The sequence below is a fragment of the Gymnoscopelus braueri genome, assembly GCF_963280865.1.
Source record: "Gymnoscopelus braueri genome assembly, chromosome: 1".
NCBI lineage: Eukaryota > Metazoa > Chordata > Actinopteri > Myctophiformes > Myctophidae > Gymnoscopelus > Gymnoscopelus braueri.
In genome coordinates, this window is record NC_137603.1 from 40746964 (window position 1) to 40773120 (window position 26157).

The following is a 26157-nucleotide window of genomic DNA, read 5'->3' on the forward strand; positions in this document are numbered from 1 at the left end:
GAGTAGAAGTAAAAGTAGAGTGGAAATACCAGGTAAGTAAAAATACCTCAGTTGAGCTTAAGTACAGTACTTGAGTAAATGTACTTAGTTACTTTACACCACTGCTACCAGGCTCACACTGCACAATCCAAGCAATGTTCACCTCACTGCTCACCAAACTTGTTTTATTTATTCACTTAACATGTGGATCAAATGCAAATTTCTAGTGGTGAATAAATAAGACTTACGGCTATCATAAACATAGCCTTTCTTATCCATCCTCTGGCATGGCTGTCAGCTCTCATCAAGGCTTGGGCTGATATATGCCTACCCTCGTTGGATAAGCTTGGGTGATAATCTGTATTTACAGTATACACATAAAAAGATTCACAGTGCTACAAATATATGGTACATGTAATATGTATCAAAATAATCATAACAACTTAAACCCTAAATAGTTAGTTGGGCCTGGGTCCCCCAGGGCTCTATTCTAGATCCTCTAGTATTTTCCTCTACACCAAATCTCTTCGCCAAAAATAGCTACAATATCTACAAACTCACCATGCATGCGTTGCAATGGATTCATGTGGTTAAAGGTTGGGTAAGTGATATTTTTGGGTTAAAACACTATATTCTGATAGTAGCCTAATCATTGCTATAGAGTGTTTGTGCAGTATATTTTCATTAAGATAGAGTAGTAGACCATCATCGAATTTATACATATATTCTCTTGTTCTATCTTCTGGTTTATGTTGTCTTGAACGATCCAGGAGAGTAGTGAATATTTGTTGTCCGACTGTCAGAATAAGGCAATAATTAGAAGATATGGACTTAATGGTCCGGATTAGTAAATATAACAATAGAGTCCACACACTGTTTGATCCCACAGCTTATTCCGGATTAGTAAATTGCCTCATTGTACACTGAATGCTCTTGCTTCTAAATCTGCTCTCCATAAGTGGTATACTTGAATTTAAACACATTTAACATACTCCGCCAACCACTGCAACAGATTTTTCCTGTGACTCCCAGACTTTCCCACCCCTTTTGTGTGTTATACTGTAACCTATTCTATTCGATCCACCCACCATAATCAGCTTAAGTGAAGAGAATCCTTGTTGTCTCTTCAATCTTCTCACTGTATCTGAAATCATATCGGTGCTTTTTATGTATGTATGTATGTATGTATGTATGTATGTATGTATGTATGTATGTATGTATGTATGTATGTATTCATTCATTCATTCATTCATTCATTCATTCATTCATTCATTCATAGCACGAGCAACAATTAATTTTGATAAACTAATACTATTAACGTTTTAAAGGATTTATTTTGTTTCCTGAGTAACTTTCCCAGCACTCTTTATCCATCTTCATCCCCACAGCTTGAGGAGATGTGTGACTGATGAGAGGAATGGCCCCAGGTGGGTATGCCAGGCCTTATCCCAACTCCTTCATCCTGCTATGACTGATTGCTGCGTTTAGAGCTGTGTGGAGCTTTCCGTTGCCCACAGGTGTCTACTGGAAGCAATTTCACAACAATGCTGTCTCTTGGTTCAGGTGACGTAACATTTTCAATGTGTAGATCAGCTGTTTCCAAATGGCCGAAGTATAAAATAGGGCCAAAGTGTTTTTTAGACTTTGTCGTACGATGGTGTCCCGCAGTGAAAACAGCCGGATTGCGATGCATTGTGAGCTTGTAGATTGGTTATTTTCACTGAAAAATAGGAGAAATCTCCTATGATGACATCCCAAAATAGGGACAGCAGGTTGAAAAATCAAAAAATAACAGATTTCCGGCGAGCAAAAGCTGTTGTACAACAAAGTATAAATTAGGCTTTAGTTTTCATGGTAGTGTGTACAGTATGACTCCAAAATTAATACGTTGAGAAAATAAGATGCTTATAGTTATCCTTCAGTACTGTAAGATATGAACAAAAATCATAGCCTTCACCCAAAGACCTCCATATTGAAATACAACCATAGTGTACATGCGTGTCTATAATCCCTTTGTCTACAATAGCTGCAGACAGCTTACATTTCAATTGAATTATCTGTCCACCAATCATCAAAGCATATCTGTATTTGTGACTGTGGCACAGATTAGATTGTAGATTGTAATCTGTCCTCAATCTAAATCCAAAGAGTACGGCATGTGCACTCAGTCATGTCACCATTCATGAATGGGTAGATTGTGTTGCTATGGGAATGTCATAGCATTTGTTGTTTGCATGTGACTCATTTACAACACCAATAGAGGCATTTTATATGATCATCCCTTCCCAGTAGAATTGTATAACCTCAATTTATTATCAATCGACATTTAAAGAAAATCTTATACAATATAAAAAATATTCCATGCTGGATTCATGCCTAGTAACCTTGGCATGAATCCAGTCATCTTGTCATAAGCCTATTGAAACCATAGGTTGAATGCTTTCACTCAAGCGATGAGTTGCATCCTCTAATTTGTTTTTGTTTGCTCTCTTTGGCACCGCTTCCTCTCCCACAAGGCAACAGTAATTATTTGTTAGTGACAGGGCCCCCAGGAATGCTGGGCAGTGTCTCATTGTGTAGGAGAGTGCTAGACTTGTCCACTGAGAGTAAGACCTGTTTATCAAAGGGATTGATTTGTTTAGCAGTGTTTTTAGTTTTACATTGTACTAGTTCTAACGTAATTTCTGAAATATTAAAGGGTCATGGGATATGACTCTAAATCTAAAGTTTGATGTACTGCAGTATCATTGATACTCCTTTGCCTTGAGATTTTGTTTACCACTGTCATATTCCATAGGCTGCACCAGGTCTGTTGCTTGTCATTTGAAGCATTATAGTGTATTGTAGGAACTGAAACTGAAATCATTTCTGCATATAGTTTATGATCTAGAGTCTGTGGTATAGAGTCTGCTAGATTATTGTCCACTAGGAATGATTGCAAATCAGCCGCTCATCTCAGACAAAGTATGAATCAAGCTAGCTAACCATTACCAATTCATATTATAAAAGCTCAGGTTAAGCTCAGGTTATAATTCTCAATTATAATTAAGTCAAAATAGTAAGGCAGGACAGACAGTGGGTATTGCATTGATTATGTTATGCTGAGCAGCCTGCAGATATTGGCAGGCACACAGACCATTTTGATAGAGCATTGATTACACTTTCACACCCTTGATAATCATTACTACCCTGTTTTATGCTGGTAATTACATTGCAGTACTAGAACATGCGCTTGAGGGCACCCAGATGTAGTTTGTGTGGTGTCAACTGTTCTGGCTCATTTCCATGACCAGATTCACTGTCTTTGTTTCATCATTTAATGAAAAATGTGATGATTGTGATTGCTTTGTAGGGTGGTTGATAATCAGGAGATAATTACTGCTGGTTGACAGCTGAAGATTACTTGCTAATTATAGAACTAAAGCTCTGCTTTCCGTTAAATCAGTAAAATCTGTGAACATACATGGCTATAGGCTATACAGTACCTGGCCAATAAACAGATTCTGATTCAAAATAAATGCAAGATTTACAGATAAGCCAGGGATGAGATGAAGATAGAGACAACACTATACCAAGCAAATAAATAACTTAACTAGAAAGATTGCACTGAGTAGAGTCCTTACCTCCGTCAACAATAGATGTGCCATTTCAACCACAACCTTTTTGTTTAGATTTGTATAAGAGACAAAAAAAAGGGATACAGGTACAACCATTAATTGCAAATTAAACACAAAACCAATAGATCTCTATATCCACATCCACTTTGATACAGTACCTGGCCAATAAACAGATTCTGATTCAAAATAAATGCAAGATTTACAGATAAGCCAGGGATGAGATGAAGATAGAGACAACACTATACCAAGCAAATAAATAACTTAACTAGAAAGATTGCACTGAGTAGAGTCCTTACCTCCGTCAACAATAGATGTGCCATTTCAACCACAACCTTTTTGTTTAGATTTGTATAAGAGACAAAAAAAAGGGATACAGGTACAACCATTAATTGCAAATTAAACACAAAACCAATAGATCTCTATATCCACATCCACTTTGACCTTTTCGATCCAGAATTGTATCAATTCTTCAGGGCAGTCTGCTGATCATTCAAACCAAATATAATGAAAACCTGTCTATCCATACCCGAATTTGACCTTGACTTTGACCTTTTTGACTGAAAAGTACCGATCTGCCCATACCCTAGGTGGGGTTGCCAAAAGGGCCTTTCTGTGTGGAGTTTGCATGTTCTCCCCGTGTCCCCTAGGGTAGGTACCCCCACAAAAATGAGCCTGATGGAGGGGAAAGGAACTGGTTGGAATAACGTGTTCCTTCCACGCACTACGTCCAACGGGGGAAACTCCCCCTGTTGGGTGATAAGAAGGCTTGTTAGCTGTCATGCATTGAAGGAGACATGAGCTCGGCTCTGGGCTCTCCCTAGGCTGGCAGAGGGAGTGTAGCGCCCAGGATTACTTAGACAATTGGCACTGGGTGAAAAAAATGGGGTTGCAAAATTGTGGGATAAAAATGTAGAATAAAAAAAGAAAAGTACTAATCATCCCCACCAAGTTTCTGTTCCCCCATCCAACTCTGTTGGCAAATAGTAATTTTTTTCTATATAGGTCTTTATCTGCTAGTATTATCTGGAGCGACTTACAACAAATGAACAGGAAGTAATTGTCTTGCTCAAGGAGACTTGGAAAGAACACATGGCGGCACACTTAGCTTAGCTATAGTGGGTATAAAACATGGGAACGTTCTACCATTAAGTCACCCTACTGCATGGAGTCACAGCCTTCTGTGGTGAATGACTGGCACCCAGTGCAGGGCCAGTTGAGAACTGTAATTGTAGTCCTTTGCAGACTGAGTCTGGGAGGAAAGGTCACCCTGACTGAGAAGACTACGTCAGGATTATCCAGGCGCACTGCCCAGCATACTAACCCAAATCTAATCTGCCCCTTCATACTCCCAGCCTCAGACATGGCTGATCCCCTGACACAGGTGACAGCCATGAGTCTATTTAAAATGCACTGTTTAGCATTTATTCATCTGAAAAGTTTTTTAAATATTGTGTATATATGCATTTCTGATTGCATGTTTTCCTGGAATTCTTTAATGATAATGACAATGATAATGATAATGAATTTATTTGTATAGCGCTTTTCTAAACAATGTTCCAAAGTGCTTTACAGACATGTCAAAACAAGTAACAAAAACAACCAAGCAATAGTAACAACATGAAACAACAATATACAGCAATAGAATTAGAATAGTCGGGTGCTTGTACCCTCTTAGTGCAGATTCCATTACAGACAGCCTGGATCCAGTATAGCCCACTATTCGCAATGTTTCTGGGTCGCAGTGTAATGACACTTGGTAGGATTATGGATGTGGCCTCTTTTTAATAAACAGGAATATCACAGAGCTGGATGAGGTAGGATGCCTGACACTGTAGGAAAGTGTGAGGTATCAGATGTCATCTGGGAATCATGTCAGATAATTCCTTAATATTTAAATGGGATTACTAGGAAGTATTGGCCAACCCCATTGTATTGTGGGAAAAGCGGACTGGTGCTACTGGTGTGAAAACCCTGGGGGAAGGGAGGGACAGATGGGACTCACACATGGTTCCTGACTGTCCTCTTCCTACTTTCCTCTCCCTCTCTCCCTCCCCCCTCACAGCTCTGCCTAATCTGACCGGGTAGAGCGGTGGATGATGGGGGGGAGGGCATTGGGCATTCACCACCACCTCTCCCTCTCCTCTGGCAGCTCCCAAGACTAATACAGAGCCAAACCTCACAGGATATGGGCAAAAAAACAACTTCATTCCTTAAAAGTTGTGTTGAGAGTTACTGCAGTTGGACCGGAGGCTGATGCTGAGATCCCACCACTAAAAGGATTCTAGGTGGACGACAAGCTTTACTGATAATCCATCTGACAACGTGATTGGGACACAAGAAAAAAGATCTATCGGAGTCACTGGAACTTGGGCTGCCGTACTTTGGGCTTCCATTTGTGAATACAAGCCTCTTATTGTAGGAGTTATCCGCTCCTCTGTTTGGATTATGGCCTCTTTACAGGAACTTTGATAAATCTGGGTTTGTTATTAATGCTGGAAGGTCTTCGGACAAATGTAGTGGTTGGCAAGGAAAAGCAGTTACAGAACCACAATGTCGGCCACGCAGGGGAAGAGCCGAAGTGGTGCCTACAGCTACTTCCTAAACATGGTAGCCTATCAGGTGAGACCAGAGGACCCTCAGCTCAGGCCAATGGTTATGACATGTTTCATATTGTTGCTGTCAGGTGGAAAGACATTTTCAATTACTTTTCTGAAAAAAATAAAAATAAACCTGTGTTCCAATGGATCCATTGTAGTTCGGGTTATTTAGTCACAGGCGCTTGTTAAAACGTTTCATTGGTTATATATTTATAAAACTCTCAGACAGACTTAACCACTTACTTTCAACCTGGCATCCTTGTTTTGGGCATGTCATTATCGGTAAATATTTGCACACTTTTTAAAAAATCCGGGAAATAGCATTATCTACAATCATCGTGACAGTTGTAGATTGGATATTTTCACAATTTTTTTGTGACTGTGTCATACAACAGAGTATAAAATAGGGCATTAATTTATTAAGAAACTAAAAGATTAAATATGTAGATATAAAGTTTCTGCCGACAGCGACAATATCATTATGTAAGGAGCGATGTTTTAAAGTATAACATAACAGTGTTTTAATTTAGCATCGGAATAATGTCATATGCAGATAGAATACCGACAGAAGGTCACTTTGTAGCAATTTGAAATGCTTTTATTTGAATTTGCTAAATTTATTTCCAAAAGATTCAGATGTTGGTGTGTGTTGAAGTATCTCGTGATGCATAATAAGTCTGGTGATTCACTCTATGTTGTGTGTTTCAAAACACACACCTACTTTTAGTTATGATTATGAATTAATACGCGAAAGCCTTAGGGATTTTATGACGTACAGCACTGAGATACTTTTGTAGGTCAGTGTTTTCTTCTGTTTCAGTGTCAGCCAAATGGATCAAAACATCAGCGTGTTTAATTAACGTCATTTTGGTATTCAAAGGCCTCAAAGGTGTGTTTAGTTTCCCATTTTTTGTGAATGGAGGTTTAAAATGTTTTATAAACACAGTGGAGGCCTATGAACATAGCCAAAAAGTATTTTATAGCTCTGAGTGTTAAAATACAAACATAATTAAGCTTGATCTGTTTTTAAATCAAATGATCACTTAAAAGATGGCAGGATGTGTTATTTGTACAAAAAATAAAATTGCAAGCAGAACAATTCTTATTGTGACAAATGGAACACACAGGTATACTACAGTACAGTATATCTTATTCTTCAAACCAGATTGTTTATACTGTAAGCATCCCATACATTGCATACCATTGTCCCAAATATCCCACCCACTGTCAATTAATTTCACTTTTCAGAATACTTAGATTTCAACCTGGACTTTCAAACACTCCATTATCTTTATGTTTGGCCAACACGGCCCTGAGTTAAGTAAAGCTTATAGCAGTTATAATTGGGTCTGACTATTAATCCTGTATTAAGGGCACTTAACTGGGCCAGAGGACAGACAGACAGACAGAGGTGCTGAAGGTTCGCCCTGACTGCAGAGGCTATACAGAATGAAAAGAATGTTACCTCAACATGTATAGTTTATCATTAAGCCCTTTAAAAAATATATTATTCTTTTTTTTTATTAAGTCATCCTAAAGCTGCTACATTATCCTGTTGCTTTATCTTTGAAAGACGTAGTCACCTTTTTCACTTCTTTTATCCACAAATTGAAGCCCAGCACTAAGGGGCACGGGTAAAGTAGTTTTTTCAAGTAAATTTTTTCAAACATTTTTCAAAAATTGTTGATCTACAAGTTCACAACATGTCACAACTCGACACATTGTGAGCTATTATATGCTATCTTTGCGGAATATTTGCCCCCAGAATAGGCATTTTAGGGTTCATGTAGTTAGTTTCTGAAGCGCCTTTCTATACATCAATGAGAAGATGCTAAATATTCCTCCTTGGATTATGATTTTTTTAATTGTTTATTTTATTTCGAAAATGCAGTGGAAACAAATTCCGTAGTGCAATTCCAAAAGTTTTTGTTTCCCCCCCCCCTTTTTCCGTGATGCCCTTTTTTTCAAGTACTCCCAGTCTTGTTGGGAACAAGATTTAGGATTCAGTTCGTTTATAGGTATTCCGATGTCTCTTTATAGTTCTCACTTTCTCCACCTTCTTCAGATATAGTATGTTCCCGTTCTCTATATGATCGTATACGTATACAGTGGATTTTTGCCTCGTCCAAGTAAGACATCACATTACAGGGGTGTACTCACAGATTTTAAATTCTTCTGGATTATGATTTTAACTGGATTATAGCTTGCACGTGATGAGTAATATATGTATCTATGGACTGCATTGCATGAGCGTACATATGTACAATACATTCAGCAGTCACAGAGGTATAAGAGCCAGGCATACACAGTAATCAGTGGAAGTAGACTTTGTTATCAGACAAATGGTCTTTTTGTTATGGGTCCTCAGGTTTAATTCGGGATAAGAGATGACTGGAAACAGCTTGCTTCCATTTTTTTGAATGAGAACCAGACACATGGTTTTTGGTTCTGTAGATTAATCTGCCAAACATCAATCGCACTCATATTCTCTCATTACTCTCCAAACAAACAACCGTCATACCAGACTGTTAATCTCCCAGGTAGGATAACTACTGTATGACGCCTCAGTCTCTCTTTCACTGCCAGGAACAAATAGGTAAACACTAACAGCTAAAGGACACCTGTCTCCCTTGGTGTCAAGTGCTGTTTACTTTAGACACAGATGAAATGGATAAATCAAGTTCAAGTCAGTCTATCGTCATTCATCCTCATATACAGGTATACAGCTGAACAAAATGCTGTTCATCACAGACCAAGGTGCCAACACAAAATCATGAAACATCATGCTGCACAGGAAATACAATTATAAACAAAAACAGGGAAACTCATTTTGAGAGTACTGTGTAATACTGGGACAAAAAAAAACTATTTCCCCACCTTTTATGGCATAATATAATTTGTCTTGTCTTTGTCTTGTCTCTTCTGCTTTATTGGATGGCATGTGACAGAGGTCCTGAGCCCCATTTTCTAAAGCAGGACAACATGTAGTGTGTAGTCGGTGGCATAGTTGAGCTACCATGACACTGAGGGATATACAGTACATTTATTTGTGTATGGACCCTTTTAGAGCTGTAACTCTTCTCCTCCTCTGCTCAGATATGCTGCTGCTGTGGGCCTGCTCCGTGCTCGCTGTGCTGCTCCTTCTGCCCACCCATGAAGTCATCATCCAGCACGCGGGTCATGTATACCCTCTTCCACATAATGGCCTGTACCGTCTCCTGCCTCATGCTGTCCCGCAACGTCAATGAGCTTCTCAGGGAAAATGTGAGTCAAAGATGAGACATGAGATGATTCACAAATCAGTGACACCCATTTAGGTATTCAATTCGATATAGAATGTAAAACAAATTCACCTGGGAGTGCAAACCCTACTTTCGCCAATACCTCTAGCTCTACATCTCTCAATTTTGACCTTGGCATTTGACCTTTTAGACCCAAAACGTAATATTCTCTTCGGGGCAGTGTACTGACCATCATTCCAAGTGTCATGAGAACTCTCAAGTTATCTCGCTAACACTCACTAACACACACGCACGCATGCATGCACACACGCACGCACACACACACACACACACACACACACACACACACACACACACACACACACACACACACACACACACACACACACACACACACACACACACACACACACACACACACACACACACACACACACACACACACACACACAATTTTACTCTTTTCATCTTTTTTTGCTATTTTATTTTGTCTTTGTGGAGGCATCTCGCCCCCCATCTCCAATCGGTAATGTTAAAAACCTCTGGCCAAGTCAAAAACCTTGGTGCATGGACTTAGACCTGAAGTTAAACAGACACATAACACAATCACAAAGTCAGCCTACTATCACCTCAAAAATATAGCACAGGTTAAATGACTTATGTCTCAGCAAGATCTAGAAAAGGTTGTGGAGCATATCACTCCAGTTCTTAAATCCTTACACTGGCTCCCCGTGTGTCAAATAATTGATTTAAAAATACTACTGTTGGTCTATAAAGCTTTGAATGGTTTACGGCCAAAATACATTTCTGATCTTGTGCGATATCATGAACCATCCAGATCTCTCAGTTCATCTGGAAAAGTCTGCTTTCTGTCCCTAAAACCAAAAATTAATTGTGATTAGCAGCATTTAGTTTTTATGCACCTGGAACAAACTCCCAGAAACTGCAGGTCTGCTGCCACTCTTATTTATTTTAAAGCACAACTAAAGACCTTTCTGTTTGCTGCTGCCTTTGCTTGAGTGCTTTTCTTTTTCTTTCTCTTCTGCGATGTCATTGTATCTGTTATTTTTTACTTCTTTTGTTTTATGCATCCTAATGTAATTGTGTTTCCTTTGCTTGATGTTCTGTGAAAAGCACATTGAATGACCTTGTTGTTGAAATGTGCTATTCAAATAAAACTGCCATGCCACCATGAGTCAATGAAAGTCTGTGCGCATTTCAGGTGCCTTTCTTCAACATGGTGTGTGACCAGGCCCATGGTGGAGGGCACTGTGAGATGTTGGTGGGCTACTCAGCCGTCTACAGAGTCTGCTTTGGAACTTCCTGCTTCTACCTGATGATGGCACTCTTACTCATAGACGTGAAGTCCAGCCAGGACTTCAGAGCTCTCATACACAATGGGTCAGTCAGTGTACCGTATCGTTGCTGTCGGGCAGAAACCTTAATTGTATCTCCATATTTAAAATGTTAATGTATTTTCGTCACTTAATGCCGTTCTTCGTTATACAAAGCAAATGTAGTGAAAATAGCTGATCTAGGAACTTGTAGACCTGCTATTTTCACTATTTCAAAAGGTTTTCGTTCCCTGCGGTTTTGGAAAAGGGCCCTATTTTTGCCAGGTTCCTTACCCGTTGGCACTACCCACTACCCGTGAATTACGCACAAGGGAACTGGCACTGTCCCTAAACGGTATCTTACGGCCGCTGTACCCGCTATTCATTATGCCAACTCCGCTATTTGCGCCTGGAGGTGTGGCTGTGGGCGTGTTGTTGCGCTTTCCCTAAAATTGCTATCTTGCCCGCACACGTTTGGGAAAGTGCATAGCGGATTCTAAAACCACCTGCTATGCCAAATTCGTTTGGTAGAGAGCGCGCCTGCAATGGACATGTCGGGAGTCGAGCTTGGCGCACAGCGACACGACATTCAGAGGTCTCCTTCTCTCCTAATTCTCCACGTATCTCTGTGATTCTAATTGTCCTATAATCAGTGAGAAGTGAGAGTGTCAATTCCTTGTGTCAATTGTGTTTATATAAGATGATAGTCTATTCAAAGCAGACAATGATTTACTCCGGGCTTAAATAGAGCCGGTTTCCACCCGACAGCGACGATATCTTAAATCACTGTAATCAAGTGTGTTTCGCTGGATTCAGAGTTACCTGCAACAGGGATTTGTTTACCTCAATAGCAGTCATAATACGATCACCTGTAGTCCAGCAAAACCAGGTTAATATTAATTCCACACAGGGTCAATGAATGTACTGTATATATTTATCGTCCAAGGTTCAAGATTTCTTTATTGTTCTTTTGTAGAGATACACAAGATACACAAGAGTAAAAGTATTTTGTTCTGGTTTTGCAGACATTGTTGCAGCAATAATAATCATAATAATCATATATATATACATCAAGTGGGAAAAAAAAGGCGTAATCAAAGAATGTACATGTGTATATAAAAGCTGTTAAGTGCCGACTGCATGTTTCATGCGAAGTATACTTTCTGTGATCTATTCCATTCCGTTTACAATTTCTGCTCTTATCCAAAGTAGGCCTATACATAGTAACATATTATTTGGTTTAACCCCAAAATAATAGCATTCATGCCAGTGAATATCTTTTAATACCTCAATGATTTCTATTTGGGGTAAAGGGGTTTCTCTCTCTGGTCACGTGACCTGACTGGTTGTCTATTTTAAGCTCCAGTCCATGGTGTCACACTTTCCATTCGCAGTTCATTAGAGCTGTGTCAGTGACGTGCCTGGGATTAGGACCTTGCTGTTCCCCACTAGTATAAATCTGCTCATAAGAGTCTTATCAATGCAGGGTGAACGGTTCGTGTCTGGGCCAAAGGTTTAACAAGCAGTGTTTACTAGTATAGGGGTCAGGGTCATGGAGTTGTAGTTACTTTTTCACCTATATTTCTTTGGTTTGCCAATATTAAAGGACGACTTCACCCATTTTCAACCTATCTTCATATAATTGGTCCTCCTCACTAATGCTCATATGGTAAAAAAATAATCTACTCAATCTCTGTCTCAGAGGAGGGCTGTGGACAGTTCATAAACCCACCTAGGCGCCTACCAGTGACATCATCGTTAGGTGGGTTTGTCTTTTCAAACAAGATTTAAATTTTTATTTGGATTCCCCATTGATGATGTCACTGGCAGGCAGATTTCTGAACTGTCCACAGCCCTCCTCTGAGACACAGACCAAGTAGACAAATATGGTGCCATATCATCATGAGCATTAGTGAGGACCAATTATATGACGATAGGTTGAAAACGGGTGAAGTCGTCCTTTAACTATAATAACTCTGATCCACGCTAAACATAGATTTACATGCAGATAGAAACACCAAACAGCTATTTAGTGTTGACTTAAAGTCCCAATCTAGGATTGTTTTGATCAAATAAATGATATTCATATAATTTATCTATGAATACATTCTTAAAGAATTACATACCGTACCATTCTATAGAGTTTGAGATGTAGATTCATCACTAAATGCCTCTGCCAGCCAGTTGCCATTTACATCCATGTCTGTCCAGATTGCAGAATTATAGCATGTATTGAATGAAGGCTTTAAAGGAATTAAATGCACGTGTTTTGTGAGGTCATAGTGACCTTAATTTTTGACCAAACAAATTTTGTTTACATATATGACCCTTTAACTGACACCCTTTAACTGTTGTTCTTATTTTTAACTTATTTAGTTTTAGTTTTATTTATTTAGTTTTATTTAGTTGTATAATTGCTTTTCTGTTTTTCCCCCTTTTTTATATCTATACAAGCACGTTTTACATCGTTAAGAAAGGTGTTCTGTTATATAAATAAAGTTTATTATTATTATTATTATTATTATTATTATTATTATTATTATTATTATTATTATTATTATTATTATCATCATTAATATCACATACAGTAGCTAACATCCTTCTTTGTGTTGAAATACAGGTTCTGGTTTTTGAAGTTCATCACTCTTGTTGGAATGTGCACTGCTGCCTTCTTCATCCCAACAGAGTCATTCCTGCATGGTAAGCAACCACAAAGGTCTAGACTAGACCACAACCACATAACCACAACATCCTGAGTTCAAATGTGGCTCAAGGACATGATGGGCCATTCGAACCAAGCTCTTATATAATTATCATTATATAACTACAGTAAAGCCATAATATATATAGCTATAACTATATCGTTCACCATTGTCTCTGTTATCTCTGCCAGGGCAAAAAAAAAAACTGAATATTACTGTACTTGTCGGTTAAAACCTTCAGAAAAATTTGCTGGCCCCCCTCAAAAGCTCTGGGTTAGTAATTCCTTAATTACTGACAGCAAGGCTATGTCTGATGTTTTTAATGGTCACTTTAAAAAGGCTGGTCACCTTTTCAATTAGGTAGGTAGGTAGGTACTTTATTCATCCCGAGGGGAAATTAAGGTGTTACAGCAGCTCTCATAGAGTAAAAACACATTATGATAATAAAAACTGGACAGACCAAACACTACTAAAGAGTCCGATGGCTTGCATCCCACATCCCTCATCCTAAACAACCTGATCAGCCTGATCAAGCCAACCAGATGAGGAGTTGTACAGTCTTATTGCTGCAGGCAGAAAATATCTCCTATAGCGCTCCTTCTTGCAACTTGGGTGTAACAGTCTGTTGCTAAAGGAGCAAATCCTTGCATCCTCAGCACGAGATGCTCAGGAGGTGGCTGGTCCTCTGGCTTATTTTGACTTCTCACCTGTCCAGCTCCCTGATGTGCTGCGGGCACTGACCTCTTTGGACCCAAACAAGTCCTCTGGGCTGGATGGCCCTATCACAGACATTTTTAATCTCTCGTTATGTACGCAGAAGTTATCTCACAACTGGAAACAAGCTTATGTCTCACCTCTACTCAAGGCTTGTGACCCGTTAGATGTAAATAACTACAGGCCTAGATCTAATCTCTCGGCTTTGGCTAAGATGTTAGAGTCCCTTATATCAACACAAATCAAAAGTTACCTTGATTCTCTTAAGATTCTAAACTCCATGCAGTCTGTAGTACGGTGCACGGTGACGGCCTGTCTAAATGTATTAGACGATGTCAGGGCTGCTCTAGAGAAAAGAATCCTTTTGTGTCACTTTATTTATTTATCTGACCAAGGCGTTCAATACTGTGGTGTAGATCAACACATTTTGCTTGATTTTCTTTCTAATGTTGGTATGCAAAATACTGTGATGGGTTGGTTTCGGATCTATTTATTGGGACAAGGAAGTTCCCCAGGTTTCGGGTTTGGGGCCGTTACTGTTTATTCTTATAAGTATGATAACAACCTCAACTTTAAACATCATGTTGATCTTTTGGATAAGAAACAAAAATGTACACTTAGTTTTTTTTCCTAGATTGAAATCATGTTTTTTTTTCGTACTTCTCGTAAGCAGTTGGCTAATAGTAAGTTTTTATCTCAACTTGTCTATGGTGGCACTGTCTACCAATTTGCCTGTCCGACCACATTAGCCAAACTTGACCCCTTGTATCATGCTGCACTGAGATTCGTCATAAACTCTTCTTTTAGAACGCATCATTGTGTCCTTAACTCCTTTATTGATTGGTCTTCTTTGTCAATTTGCAAAACAATTGTTTTAGTTAGCATTTTTTTAGGCAGGCAGGCAAAAGAGCCTCTCCTTCTTTTGCCCTTGGTCATGGAACGACCTCCAGTCGAGACTCAAATTGTTATCACTAATTCCTCTTTGGAGTTTTAAAAAGCTTACCACTGAAGCTCTTTCCAGTTGCTGTTTCTGTTTCGATTGACGTGTAGCCCCTTTTAATTCGCTAATGTCTTAGACTCATTTCTCTGATTTCTTTATTTTGTTTTACGTTGGTGAGCATTGTCGGTAGTCTGTCAGTCATATGGCTGTGCTTTGTATTGTTTTGTCCATAACATTTTTTTTTTGTATTTGTGTGACATAACTGCTTCTTGGCCAGTTCTTTCGTGTATAAAAGACACCTATGTATCAATGTTTTTACTGGTTAAATGATGACCATATTATGTGTCTATGGCTCTGGACAACCGGATCTCCATATATGCCTATATGGGCGTATCGGGTGTGCCTGAGTGACATACATATGAGCATATCGTATTTGTTTGGTTATGTGAGTGTGGACTCTGCCATCTACTTTAAAATAGTTAGTTATGCTGCTTGATGTGAACGCCTCCTCTCTCTGTTCACCACTATCCTATCATAATGAAGCTGCTTAAAATAAATACGTTCTATTAATATATTCAGCACCAAAAATGTGAATGACGTAAAGGTTTTTTCCCCCCTTTAATGTTGAGCTGACTTTACTGTTCTGCATCCAATCAATGCAACTTCCTTTGCATCCCACTAGAGGGTGATGTATACTCAATTATTAGAACTTTCAATGGTCTGATTTCTTATCATGATTTATTAGATCATAAGAAGTCTAAGAAGTTTGTTTTGGAACAGTAAATCATATTGTGATACAAGCCTTATCAGATCTCGTTATAATTTACATCTCTCTTATCTCTCTAAAGTACTATGGTGCAATTACATAGATCAAACAATAAGGATTGATGGTAGCGGTGCTGTTTTTCTTTTCTGCTTTTTTTCTTGCATATATTTTTATCTGATCTGTTAAGATCTACACATGTCTCTCTCCCTCTCTCAGCGTGGCATTATGTAGGTGTGGTTGGAGGATTTTCCTTCATTCTCATCCAGCTCATCCTCATCACAGCTTTCGCACACACCTGGAACAAGAACTGGTGAGTGGTGGTGAGGAGGGCTTGAGGAGGGCTTGGGGGACAGAGGGTGGATGGTTCTGTACATGTAGGATGTGTAGCAGTGTAGGCGGCTGTGGAATAAATCCACACAGATGGATACTACTGGAAGACACGTCAAAATTAACACAAGGAAAGGCTGTGTCTACCGTTGTAGACTGTCATATATTACAATGTACAGTCAAATGTACCAGCCTCTTGGAGTGTTTCATAAACTTATATGGTGCTGGATCACATCTGGAGAAGTCATGATCTCTGTTCATTTCTCCACTTTGCTGTGGATTCATATTTTGTGCAGCAAGGCTGTAAATCATATGAACTTCCTTTCACCACGTCTCACCTGTATAGCCTACCCTTCCTTCAAATTCTTTCTTTCTTTCTTTCTTTCTTTCTTTCTTTCTTTCTTTCTTTCTTTCTTTCTTTTCATTTCTTGCCCAGTCTTTCTCTACTACTTTTGTATTTTCTTTCCACTTGTTCTTTGATCTTCTGTCTCCTGATTCCTCCTTTACTCTGCATCTCAGTCTCATCGTATGATCGTCATGCTGTTCCCAGATGTTAGATATTGTTACTCAGTCTTCATGATCCTGTGTTGCTCCTGCCGCTGTGTTTCTGAAACACTGTGAGCCGCCACTGAACACTGCCTTTTACACTACACAGTTGTAGCAACAGATAAGAGGGCTTTTCTGGAGCTGCTCCAAGGCAAACAGTGCACTAAGGATCTTCCTTTAGTTGTGCCACATTGGCCCGGGGGTTACAGTACATCTCCCAGATACTATTGCTCCTTTCTGGGTTTTCAGGTCAGGTGTGTTGTGTTTATGAATAGATTGCTTGCTTTAGTCAGACTGTAAATGTTAGCTCAGGACTGGGTGCGCTGTTCTGTGACGTAGCAGGGTCTTATCAAATATATTGGAGACAGGGGTTGGTGCTCAGAATAGATTTCATAAACATCCGATTCACTGCATCTCCGGTGTTGCCCTTAGGTTGACGGGAGCTGCAGAGAACAAACGCTGGTATCTGGCGGTGCTGTGCGCCACACTGTTCTTCTACACCATCGCCGCCATGTCCTTCACCTTCATGTATAAGTACTACACGCACCCGATTGCTTGCCATTTCAACAAGGCCCTGCTTTGGACCAACCTGGGACTTTGTTTCATCATGTCCTTCATAGCAATCACGCCATGTGTGCAGCAGAGTGAGTTTGCAGGGCACGGCCCCGGATTGTACAAGCACAAGCACACACTGCACCGCACACTGCAGTGTATGTGTTTATGATGTCTGTCATCTCCTTTGCCATGGTGAAATAACACTTAGTGCATCTCCAGCTAAGTAAATGTCTCTGTGCTGAAGAGAGTTCTGGCACACACAATAATAATTACATGAAGGCTAATATTATACGTTTCTCACTGTAACGATACAAACCTCCTTTTTCTTCACTTGTCTGGGCGTTATCTCCCACACACTTACAGTATACACGCACCACTACCTGTGTGTGTGTGTGTGTGTGTGTGTGTGTGTGTGTGTGTGTGTGTGTGTGTGTGTGTGTGTGTGTGTGTGTGTGTGTGTGTGTGTGTGTGTGTGTGTGTGTGTGCGCACGTGTGTGTGTGTGTGTGTGCGTGTGCGCGTGGAGGGAGTAGCAGTATGTTTATTGACTGTCGTTCTGCAACTCTTCCTGTCTCCTTTCTGTTTCTGTCTGTCTGTCTGTCTCCAGAGCAGCCCCGCTCAGGACTCCTCCAGGCCTCCATCATTAGCTGCTACGTCATGTATCTTACATTCTCTGCTCTGTCCAGCCGCCCGCCGGAGAAAGGTAAACTTACTCAACTAACTGCTCAAATGCCAGTGTGTGAGCTCCAGTGTTATGAAACAAAACCGGCCTTCCAGAGATAGATTTTTTGATTAACCACATGAACATTCTGCAAAAAATAACCGATCTACAAGCTCACAACGCGTGGTAACACAATATGTTGTGAGCTTGTAGGTCAGCTATTGTCGGTTGATGAGGTCAGGATCCTATCTCCTGTTTGCTTTGTGTGAGGCAGCTTGACGTACAAGTACACTCTCTGGACCTGATGCTAGCATGTCGCAAGGACTTTATTGTAGCCATTTGATATAGGCATTTAGTTTTATATAGGAAAATGTGTTCTGCTATTGGACCAAAAAACAGCTCTATCGGTCTTAGGCCTGTACTAAAATCACTGAAAAAGACATGCAAGTGGAAAACTCTGTATGAGCCATGCAGTCATAAAGGCTTGCCTGACATTACCCCTTGGCCTGTCAGAGGGCCCCTGTCTTATCCAGGGCTTAGGTCTAGATTACAAATGCATTAAGGGGGATTCATGCACATGCGTATACAGAGTTTAAACTCACATGTGCGTGTGCATAGAGGGACATATGCACGTACACTGACAAGCCACAATACACATACACGCGCGCACACGCATGCACGCACGCACGCACACAGATAATCAAATGTTAGATGTGCTCCTACATGCTATCTGCGGACATGCTTGCCTGTGGTTGTGAGGGATATTGTGCATTCCTGATGGATTCAATGACAACATAATAGCACAGTAATGCTGCTTTGGCAGTATCATTACATCTGCTTACACACCTTATCCTATTAATCAGACAGTGTTCTCCGCATGCAATGGCTCACCTCTGCCAGTCAAAAGAGATCTGTTAGCATGAGTGAGAAAAGGTCACCTAACAACCCATTAAAAGATTACTTTTAATGAGAATGAAACCCGTACTCAGCAGGCCTTCCTACTGTAGATGTGGGATGCAAAAGTAATAGTGTGTACCATGCAGAGTCCATCAGTCTTACTGCAAGCCTCCATAGCTCATTCCCTGTGTGCCTGCATTCAAACCACAATTGGGACTCACACATTCAGAGAGCTCACCCATGCTCATTTATTTGACCTCTCATTGAGGATTTACGTACACCTTCAGACATCCTGCCATGATGTTTCTCTCAGGTTCTCCACATAATTACTCCCAATGGAATCAGGCTGAATCACAGGCCTGCCTGTCTACTAGCTACCCTAAGCCAGGGATTCCCAAACGGTGTACCGTGTGACAAGTCCAGGTGTGCCTGGGCTTGTCTCACAGCACGGACACAGACTTGTCTGGATTTTGTGACAACCACACATATTTTTACAATATACATGTATACTATTATACAAAAGTTATGAATTAATATGTGTTATGAATATTGTTTTTGTGCGCACTCACTTCCCAATTTAGAGGGAAATGTATTTTAACCATGGGAACCTGGTGCCCCTATTTTGGGCATGTCATTATAGGCACAAATGTAAAATCTAATTAATTCATGACATTTTGACTTGCCCTTTTGTGTGCCTTGGGCAGAAAAAGGTAGAAAACCACTGTTAAGGTTCAGCCTATCAGTCTACACAGGTGTTTGGTATTTTGTGACAAAAGGGTCATCTGGGAAGGTCCAAGGCTCATAGCATTTCATTTCAAAGGAAATGTTAAAAGTGAGAACACTGTCAGTTTGAAATGCTCTTATACAATTGTAGGAATGGAACCCGTATTTGCATAATAAAATCAAAAAGGTTCATCACACACAAGGAGGCTTGAATGTTTTCTTCAGGAATTATAAAACAGGTTCAACATATAGCGATTCTACATCTTTAACGTGTGTGTGTGTGTGTGTGTGTGTGTGTGTGTGTGTGTGTGTGTGTGTGTGTGTGTGTGTGTGTGTGTGTGTGTGTGTGTGTGTGTGTGTGTGTGTGTGTGTGTGTGTGTGTGTGTGTGTGTGTGCGTGCGTGCGTGCGTGCGTGCGTGCGTGCGTGCGTGCGTGCGTACAAAATGCACGTACGGTACAATATGAGTGTTAGTCCTGGGGCTGTACAGGACATTGCAGCAACTTGTTGAAGAAATATGCACTCTCAGCTTGCTATAAAAACATCTTTTCAACACATACTCTGTGTCACACACCTGACTTGGTGTACATTCATACAGTAGCACTTAAACCTTCCGGTAACACTTTATAATACGGGACACCAACTCATAATTAATTAATCATTATAATATCTTAATTGGTACTTACAGTACTGTAGGTGGCTTAAAGCTCCTGAATGTTCTATTTTAAACACAGATAGTGTTAAATTCCCAGCACCACCTGAACATTTTAGTACTGTATTTAACACTAATCATCACTTAGTTGTTAATTAATAGTTAAAATAGTTTTGTCATCAGTTCATAACAATTAATGAAACATGAATTGGTCTAATTTATTATAAATGTTTATTGTGACATAGGGGTGGAAACTCTGAATGTCAAAAGGTTGTAGGTTCAATCTTCAGCACCTCCTCAAAGTGGAATTTTCTACATCACAGTTGTAAAAAGAAAAAACAAAACAAAAACACTCTCTTAGTAGTGCTGTCACTTCAGTGAACTTGCGGTAGGGTAGTGAACTTAGCCTAAAGGTTGCAAGATCAAGCCATGACATGAAAGTTGCATTTTTTGTAATTTATTTCTTATACAGTGTTTATTAAAAAAAAAGTGTATTAAAAAAAACATAACATAGCAGAGTGTTTAAACAGTTGTAAAACACCAAGCGGAGGGAGGCTCTACTAACCTTAACGTTACTAGTTCAATCCCTGGGACGTTTATCATGAACTAATCATCATTTAAAACTTACCTAAAAAGAATAGTTAGGTTTAATAACACTCTAATTTAGGAGTCCATTACCTGTCATGGCAACATCCCTAGAGCAGACAGAGCGTGCGTGCGTGCGTGCGTGCGTGCGTGCGTGCGTGCGTGCGTGCGTGCGTGTGCATGCGTTTCAGACAGTTATCTCTCCTTGTTAATGTCTTGCTAGGCTTTCTTCTGTCCCTGGAAGGCTTGTCTGCTCCATGACCTCATCTTGACGCACACACACACACACACACACACACACACACACACACACACACACACACACACACACACACACACACACACACACATATAGAGACTAATCTTTTTGTTTCTGAGAGGGAGAATTAGCCTCGAGTGTAACCAAAAACATACACCACAGACAGCAGGACATGATCTTTCTGTCCGAAGGGCTCTTGTACTAGTGTGTGTGTGTGTGTGTGTGTGTGGGGGGGGGGGGGTGCACATTGAGGTCTGAGGCCTGTAATTAGCCAGTGTTTTCAGTGAACTCGGCTTCCTTTTCCCTCACAACACACAAACACAGGAATCCACAGCTGGCAGAAAGTCTCTCTGGAGGTTGGGGTCGATTGTGTGTGTGTGTGTGTGTGAGAGAGAAATAGACATTGTGAGGCCAATTTTTCTCTCAAGAAATGGTTGTTTATATGGTAAAAAACAACAACAACGATTTGGGTTAGGTTAGGATTGGGGTTAGAATTAGACATTTAGAGGTTAGGTTTAGGGGTCGGCGTTGGAGTTATGCCTGATTTATACTTTGTGCACCAAAAAATGCTTATCTACAACCTTACAAAGCGTCACGCTGTGGCACATTGTGAGCTTGTAGATAGGCCATTTTTAAACGGTTAAAGAAACAATGGTATTAATAAAATGGCTGTCTTAAATTTTGATGTCCTCACAAGTATAGTAATACAAACGTGTGTGTGTGTGCGTGTGCGTGTGGGTGTTCGTGTGTGTGTGTGTCAATGAACATCGTGTACATATTTGCAGTGTTAGTTATGTCCCTTGTGCCTAAAGGCCAGAGAGAGAGTGCGCAAGTGATGGTCAAAAAAGGAGGCCCCCTCATCCACAGTAAAATCCTCAGTGTTAATTTAACTCTGAGATTAACTCTTAGGGGTCCATTTACACTCCCATACTCCCATTGAGGATTTTGCTGTGTACAACAAAGAAAGACATTTCCCAGGAAATTAAATGAAGGGGAAAAGATCCTGAAAATTATATTCATTCACAGCATGGCAGATGTGCAGTTCACATATTTAACATGTTTCTTTGGTGCTGTACTACTATAGATAATGGCAACACATACATATTCTCTGATAAATAAGTAGGTTGGAGAGGCTTATTGTTGGTATCAGCCGAGAACCTATACCCGTTGCAATGCACTAGACCCCTGGGAGATGGATTGCTGAGGTGGAGTGCCACACCTACCATCACTCATAGGCTTAGTTGGCGGTGCCCGGGATCAAACCCATGACCTTGTAGTCTTAAAGGCGAGAGCTCTACCGACTGAGCTACCCAAACACTTCTTGATAAATAACTGAAAAAACTGTGGGGGCAATGTCTTAAACATTTAATACTCTGTACTGAACTTTGTTGTACAACAAATAGTGAAAATAGCTGAACTACAAGCTCATAGCATGTTGCATGTTGATGCGATGTGAGCTTGTAGATCTGACACTTTTTCCTTTTTACAATTATTGAAAGTTTTAGAAAATGTATAGGGATGCCAGGGTTAATGTGGTTAATAAAGTAAGGTGACGAGTAATCCCATGTCTTGTCTTTTGCCCTGCCAGTGGTGTACCAAGGCGTGAATATGACGGTGTGTTTCCCTACTGTGGGCCAAGCTAATGTCCAGAAAGAAGGCAACGCCGTGGCAATCATAGGTGCTGCCATCATGTACTGCTGTGTGCTCTTTGCATGGTGAGTGTTTTTGTATAGTCTGCTTTGTTCAAATTATCAACTGCTTGTACGAGAATGTCAAATTCAGAATTCCTTTAATACTTTTTTTCTTTTTATTGAAATACATTTGCACATACACGACTTTGACTTGGTGACTTTGGTTCATTATAAATAAAATATAATAAACAGCACAACAAAATATAAAAATAATTACACACTAAGTTATCAAAAATATATATTGATAGAATATTTTTACCTATACAGAGGCTATGAAAGGCTTGCTGCTCCCTGGCGAACAAAGGCTCCCTGGTGAACAGAACAAAATAAAATAAAACAAAGATATATATCATACAATAAAATTATATAATAGTACACAAACTTAAAAGTGCATCATAACTTTTTCAAAGCAAACCCAGACTTGTTTGTATGAACTATGGACTAATCAGTGAAATTAGAAATTATTTCGACATTTTCTATCTATGATAGACGAAAAGTCTCATCAAAGTTTGGGATGAGATCCTTTCTACCTTGTTTCCCTCCAGTAATGAAGCTTCGTACCTGGCAGAGGTGTTTGGTCCATTCTGGATGATCAAAGTGTACCGCTATGAATTCCAGAAAGCCACATGCTGCTTCTGCTGCCCTGAGGAAGAGGAAGGTTTGTATATATTTGTGTTTGTATTAATTGTATTAATTTGTATTGTTTGTGTATAATAGCGCTATCACTGTTGCTTTATTATCAACAGCTTTAGGGTGATTTATTACTTATATTTGTGTGCTGGTGTGCACCGAAAACAGCCAATCTACAACTCACAATGTGTCGGTCTGTGAGTAAGATAATAGTATGTCATTGTTGATAAATGCTCCAAAAAGGAGATCCCTAATGTCATCAGTATGTGCCCATATATGGGTATGCGATGCGCGCGCCAAGTTTGAAGACGGTCGCTTCTGTGGCCTACTGGCAGTGTGCACAAAACATTTGGTGGTAAACCGCTGATTTGTGAGACACAGACACACAGACAGCACTAACAGACCGACCCTCTTATAGACGGCTAGACTCTTGCAGAGCCACGTGGTAACATTTCTATTCTATACTGTTGTAACCTATATACTGTACTATGTTGTAAAAAAACAAACATTGATATCTGTTTCTTTTTTTCTGCAGAGGAAGAGTTTGTGATTGATGAGGAGAGTAAAGGCTCTCAAATGGTGATTCACAACGAAACTCAAAGAGTTGCTTACAGCTACTTCTTCTTTCACTTTGTCTTCTTCCTGGCTTCACTCTATGTCATGATGACCCTCACTAACTGGTTCAGGTCAGTCGATGACACACAACAAGACAATAGGCGCTGTTTTCCAGTCATCTTTCACAATATCACAATCTCAGCCAAATACAGCTCTTTGTGTTTTCAATTTAAGCTTGTGGTGCGAATGGTAACTCTCAACTGTTGTTCCATCAGCTATGAGTCAGCAGTACTGGAGACCACCTTCACCCATGGCAGCTGGTCGACTTTCTGGGTGAAGCTTTCGTCCTGTTGGGCTTGTGTCATCCTGTATCTATGGCTACTGCTGGGACCACTCTGTCAATGTCAGTCGGACGCCAGGCCTCGCCGTTCCCGCATCAAACGGCGCGTGGTATCTTCACGCCACGTCACCGTGAGCGTCTGTTAACAGCCTGGGAAGAAGTCATTGGAGTTTGGTGGACGTACATTGAAGTCAGATGTGTGCATTGTGCAACCATCCCTCATCACTGTGTGTTGAGGATTTTTTTAAGCAAGAATGAACTAGTGGCCAAATGGGGTATTGCAAGCTTCGCACATAAAGGAAGTGCTGCATATGCTTCCCAAGCCCCCAGAACTGCAGAGGATTATTGAAGCCTGGTGGCCAAATCTTGTATTGCAAGACTTCAGCATTTATAATTCGACTGCAAATGCTTCAACCGTCTGAAACGCTAGTGCGCCTGCTCTATTGGCTCCCGTTGGAGCCAATCCCGGAAGAAGGGTGTACTTCCAACTTTAATTCAAATGAATAGGTGGGAGCGGGCCGTCCGCTCTCTAGATACAATATAACTCTATGATGCTTCCATTGCCTGAAACCCTAGTGCACTTGCTCTATGGACAAAACCTTTTTGTCCAAAACCGGAAGGAGAGTGTTTCCGGGGGAGCATGGGCTGGGTGAACAACTTTCATTGAAATGAATGGGCGGGGATTTTCCCTCCGTCCTCTACTTTTTTATATAACTCTATAGCTCTATGGTTTAGGGAGTCAAAATCTTGACTGGACCAATCAGATACTAATTTCTCAGTGACATCACCATGTGGACATTTGAATTTAGTACCTGGACAATATGGACACATAACAGACATGGGACCACAATTATGACCATTGACAAGGAGGATACAGTGGTCTGGAAACTTACTTACAAATTGCCAAAGGGATAAGAAAAGGGTTAGCTCACATCATGTAGGAGGTGGGAGATTGCTAGGAACCTAGCTGGATGAATTTTAGTCCATTTTCTTTTTGGATGTAAAATGTCTGTAGACTTTTATGATAACAGAAGTGCGAGTGTTGCTGTAGTTATTTATGTTTAAAACAAAAGTCAACTTAAGAACTTAAATCAAAATTACACTTTGGTTCAGGTTTGGATTACTTTGACTCTGAATATTGGTGAGATATCTTCAATGGTTCCTCTGTTTCACCGTGCAATTGTGAGAATATTTTGGATTAGCAGCGGAGTAACTATTGAAGATAGTCACAAATGTTTCACCAATATTTGGAGTTACGCCATTATGGCAAGATACTGTATCTACACAACCCAAACCTCTACCAAAGTATATTTTTGCATTAAAGCAATAATTCACCTTAAACTAGTGTTTCTCAACAGGGGTGGTACAGCCCCACACGGGGCGTACAGAGAAGGTCAGGGGGTGCTGGAAGCAACGTTTTTTAAAGAGGGGCACTGAGGTGCTCGGACGGGGTGGGGGGGGGGGGGGGTTGGACCATGATACTGACCATGAAACTGACATGATACTGACCATGATACTGACCATGAAACTGACATGATACTGACCATGACACTGACATGGTACTGACCATGACACTGACATGATACTGACATGATACTGACCATGATACGGACATGATATTGACATCATACTGACCATGATACTGACCATGCCACTGACATGATATTGACATGATACTGACATGATAAAAAAGGTTGAGAAACACTGCCCTAAACAGAAATCACTGTTATTCCTATTATCTTAAACAGGCAATCACTATTTGCGACATTTATATGTTTTTCCAAAATGTATAAACCAGACAACTGTGGTCAAGGTGCATCCTTTTACACATAACTGGCATCTCAGTTCA

At 40.2% G+C, this 26157-nt stretch overlaps 1 protein-coding gene across 1 annotated transcript; it reads left to right on the plus strand.

The window, feature by feature from the left end:
- Positions 1-6146: 6146 nt before the first annotated feature.
- serinc4 (serine incorporator 4) lies at positions 6147-25262 on the plus strand (the record flags this gene model as incomplete). Its single annotated transcript, XM_080439741.1, has 11 exons — positions 6147-6215; positions 9290-9457; positions 10658-10836; positions 13390-13469; positions 16108-16201; positions 17197-17408; positions 17925-18020; positions 22681-22807; positions 23329-23441; positions 23949-24099; positions 24244-25262. 11 exons carry the CDS (start codon positions 6147-6149, stop codon positions 24452-24454), a joined length of 1500 nt encoding a protein of 499 aa, XP_080295867.1. The 3' UTR covers positions 24455-25262.
- Positions 25263-26157: the final 895 nt, after the last annotated feature.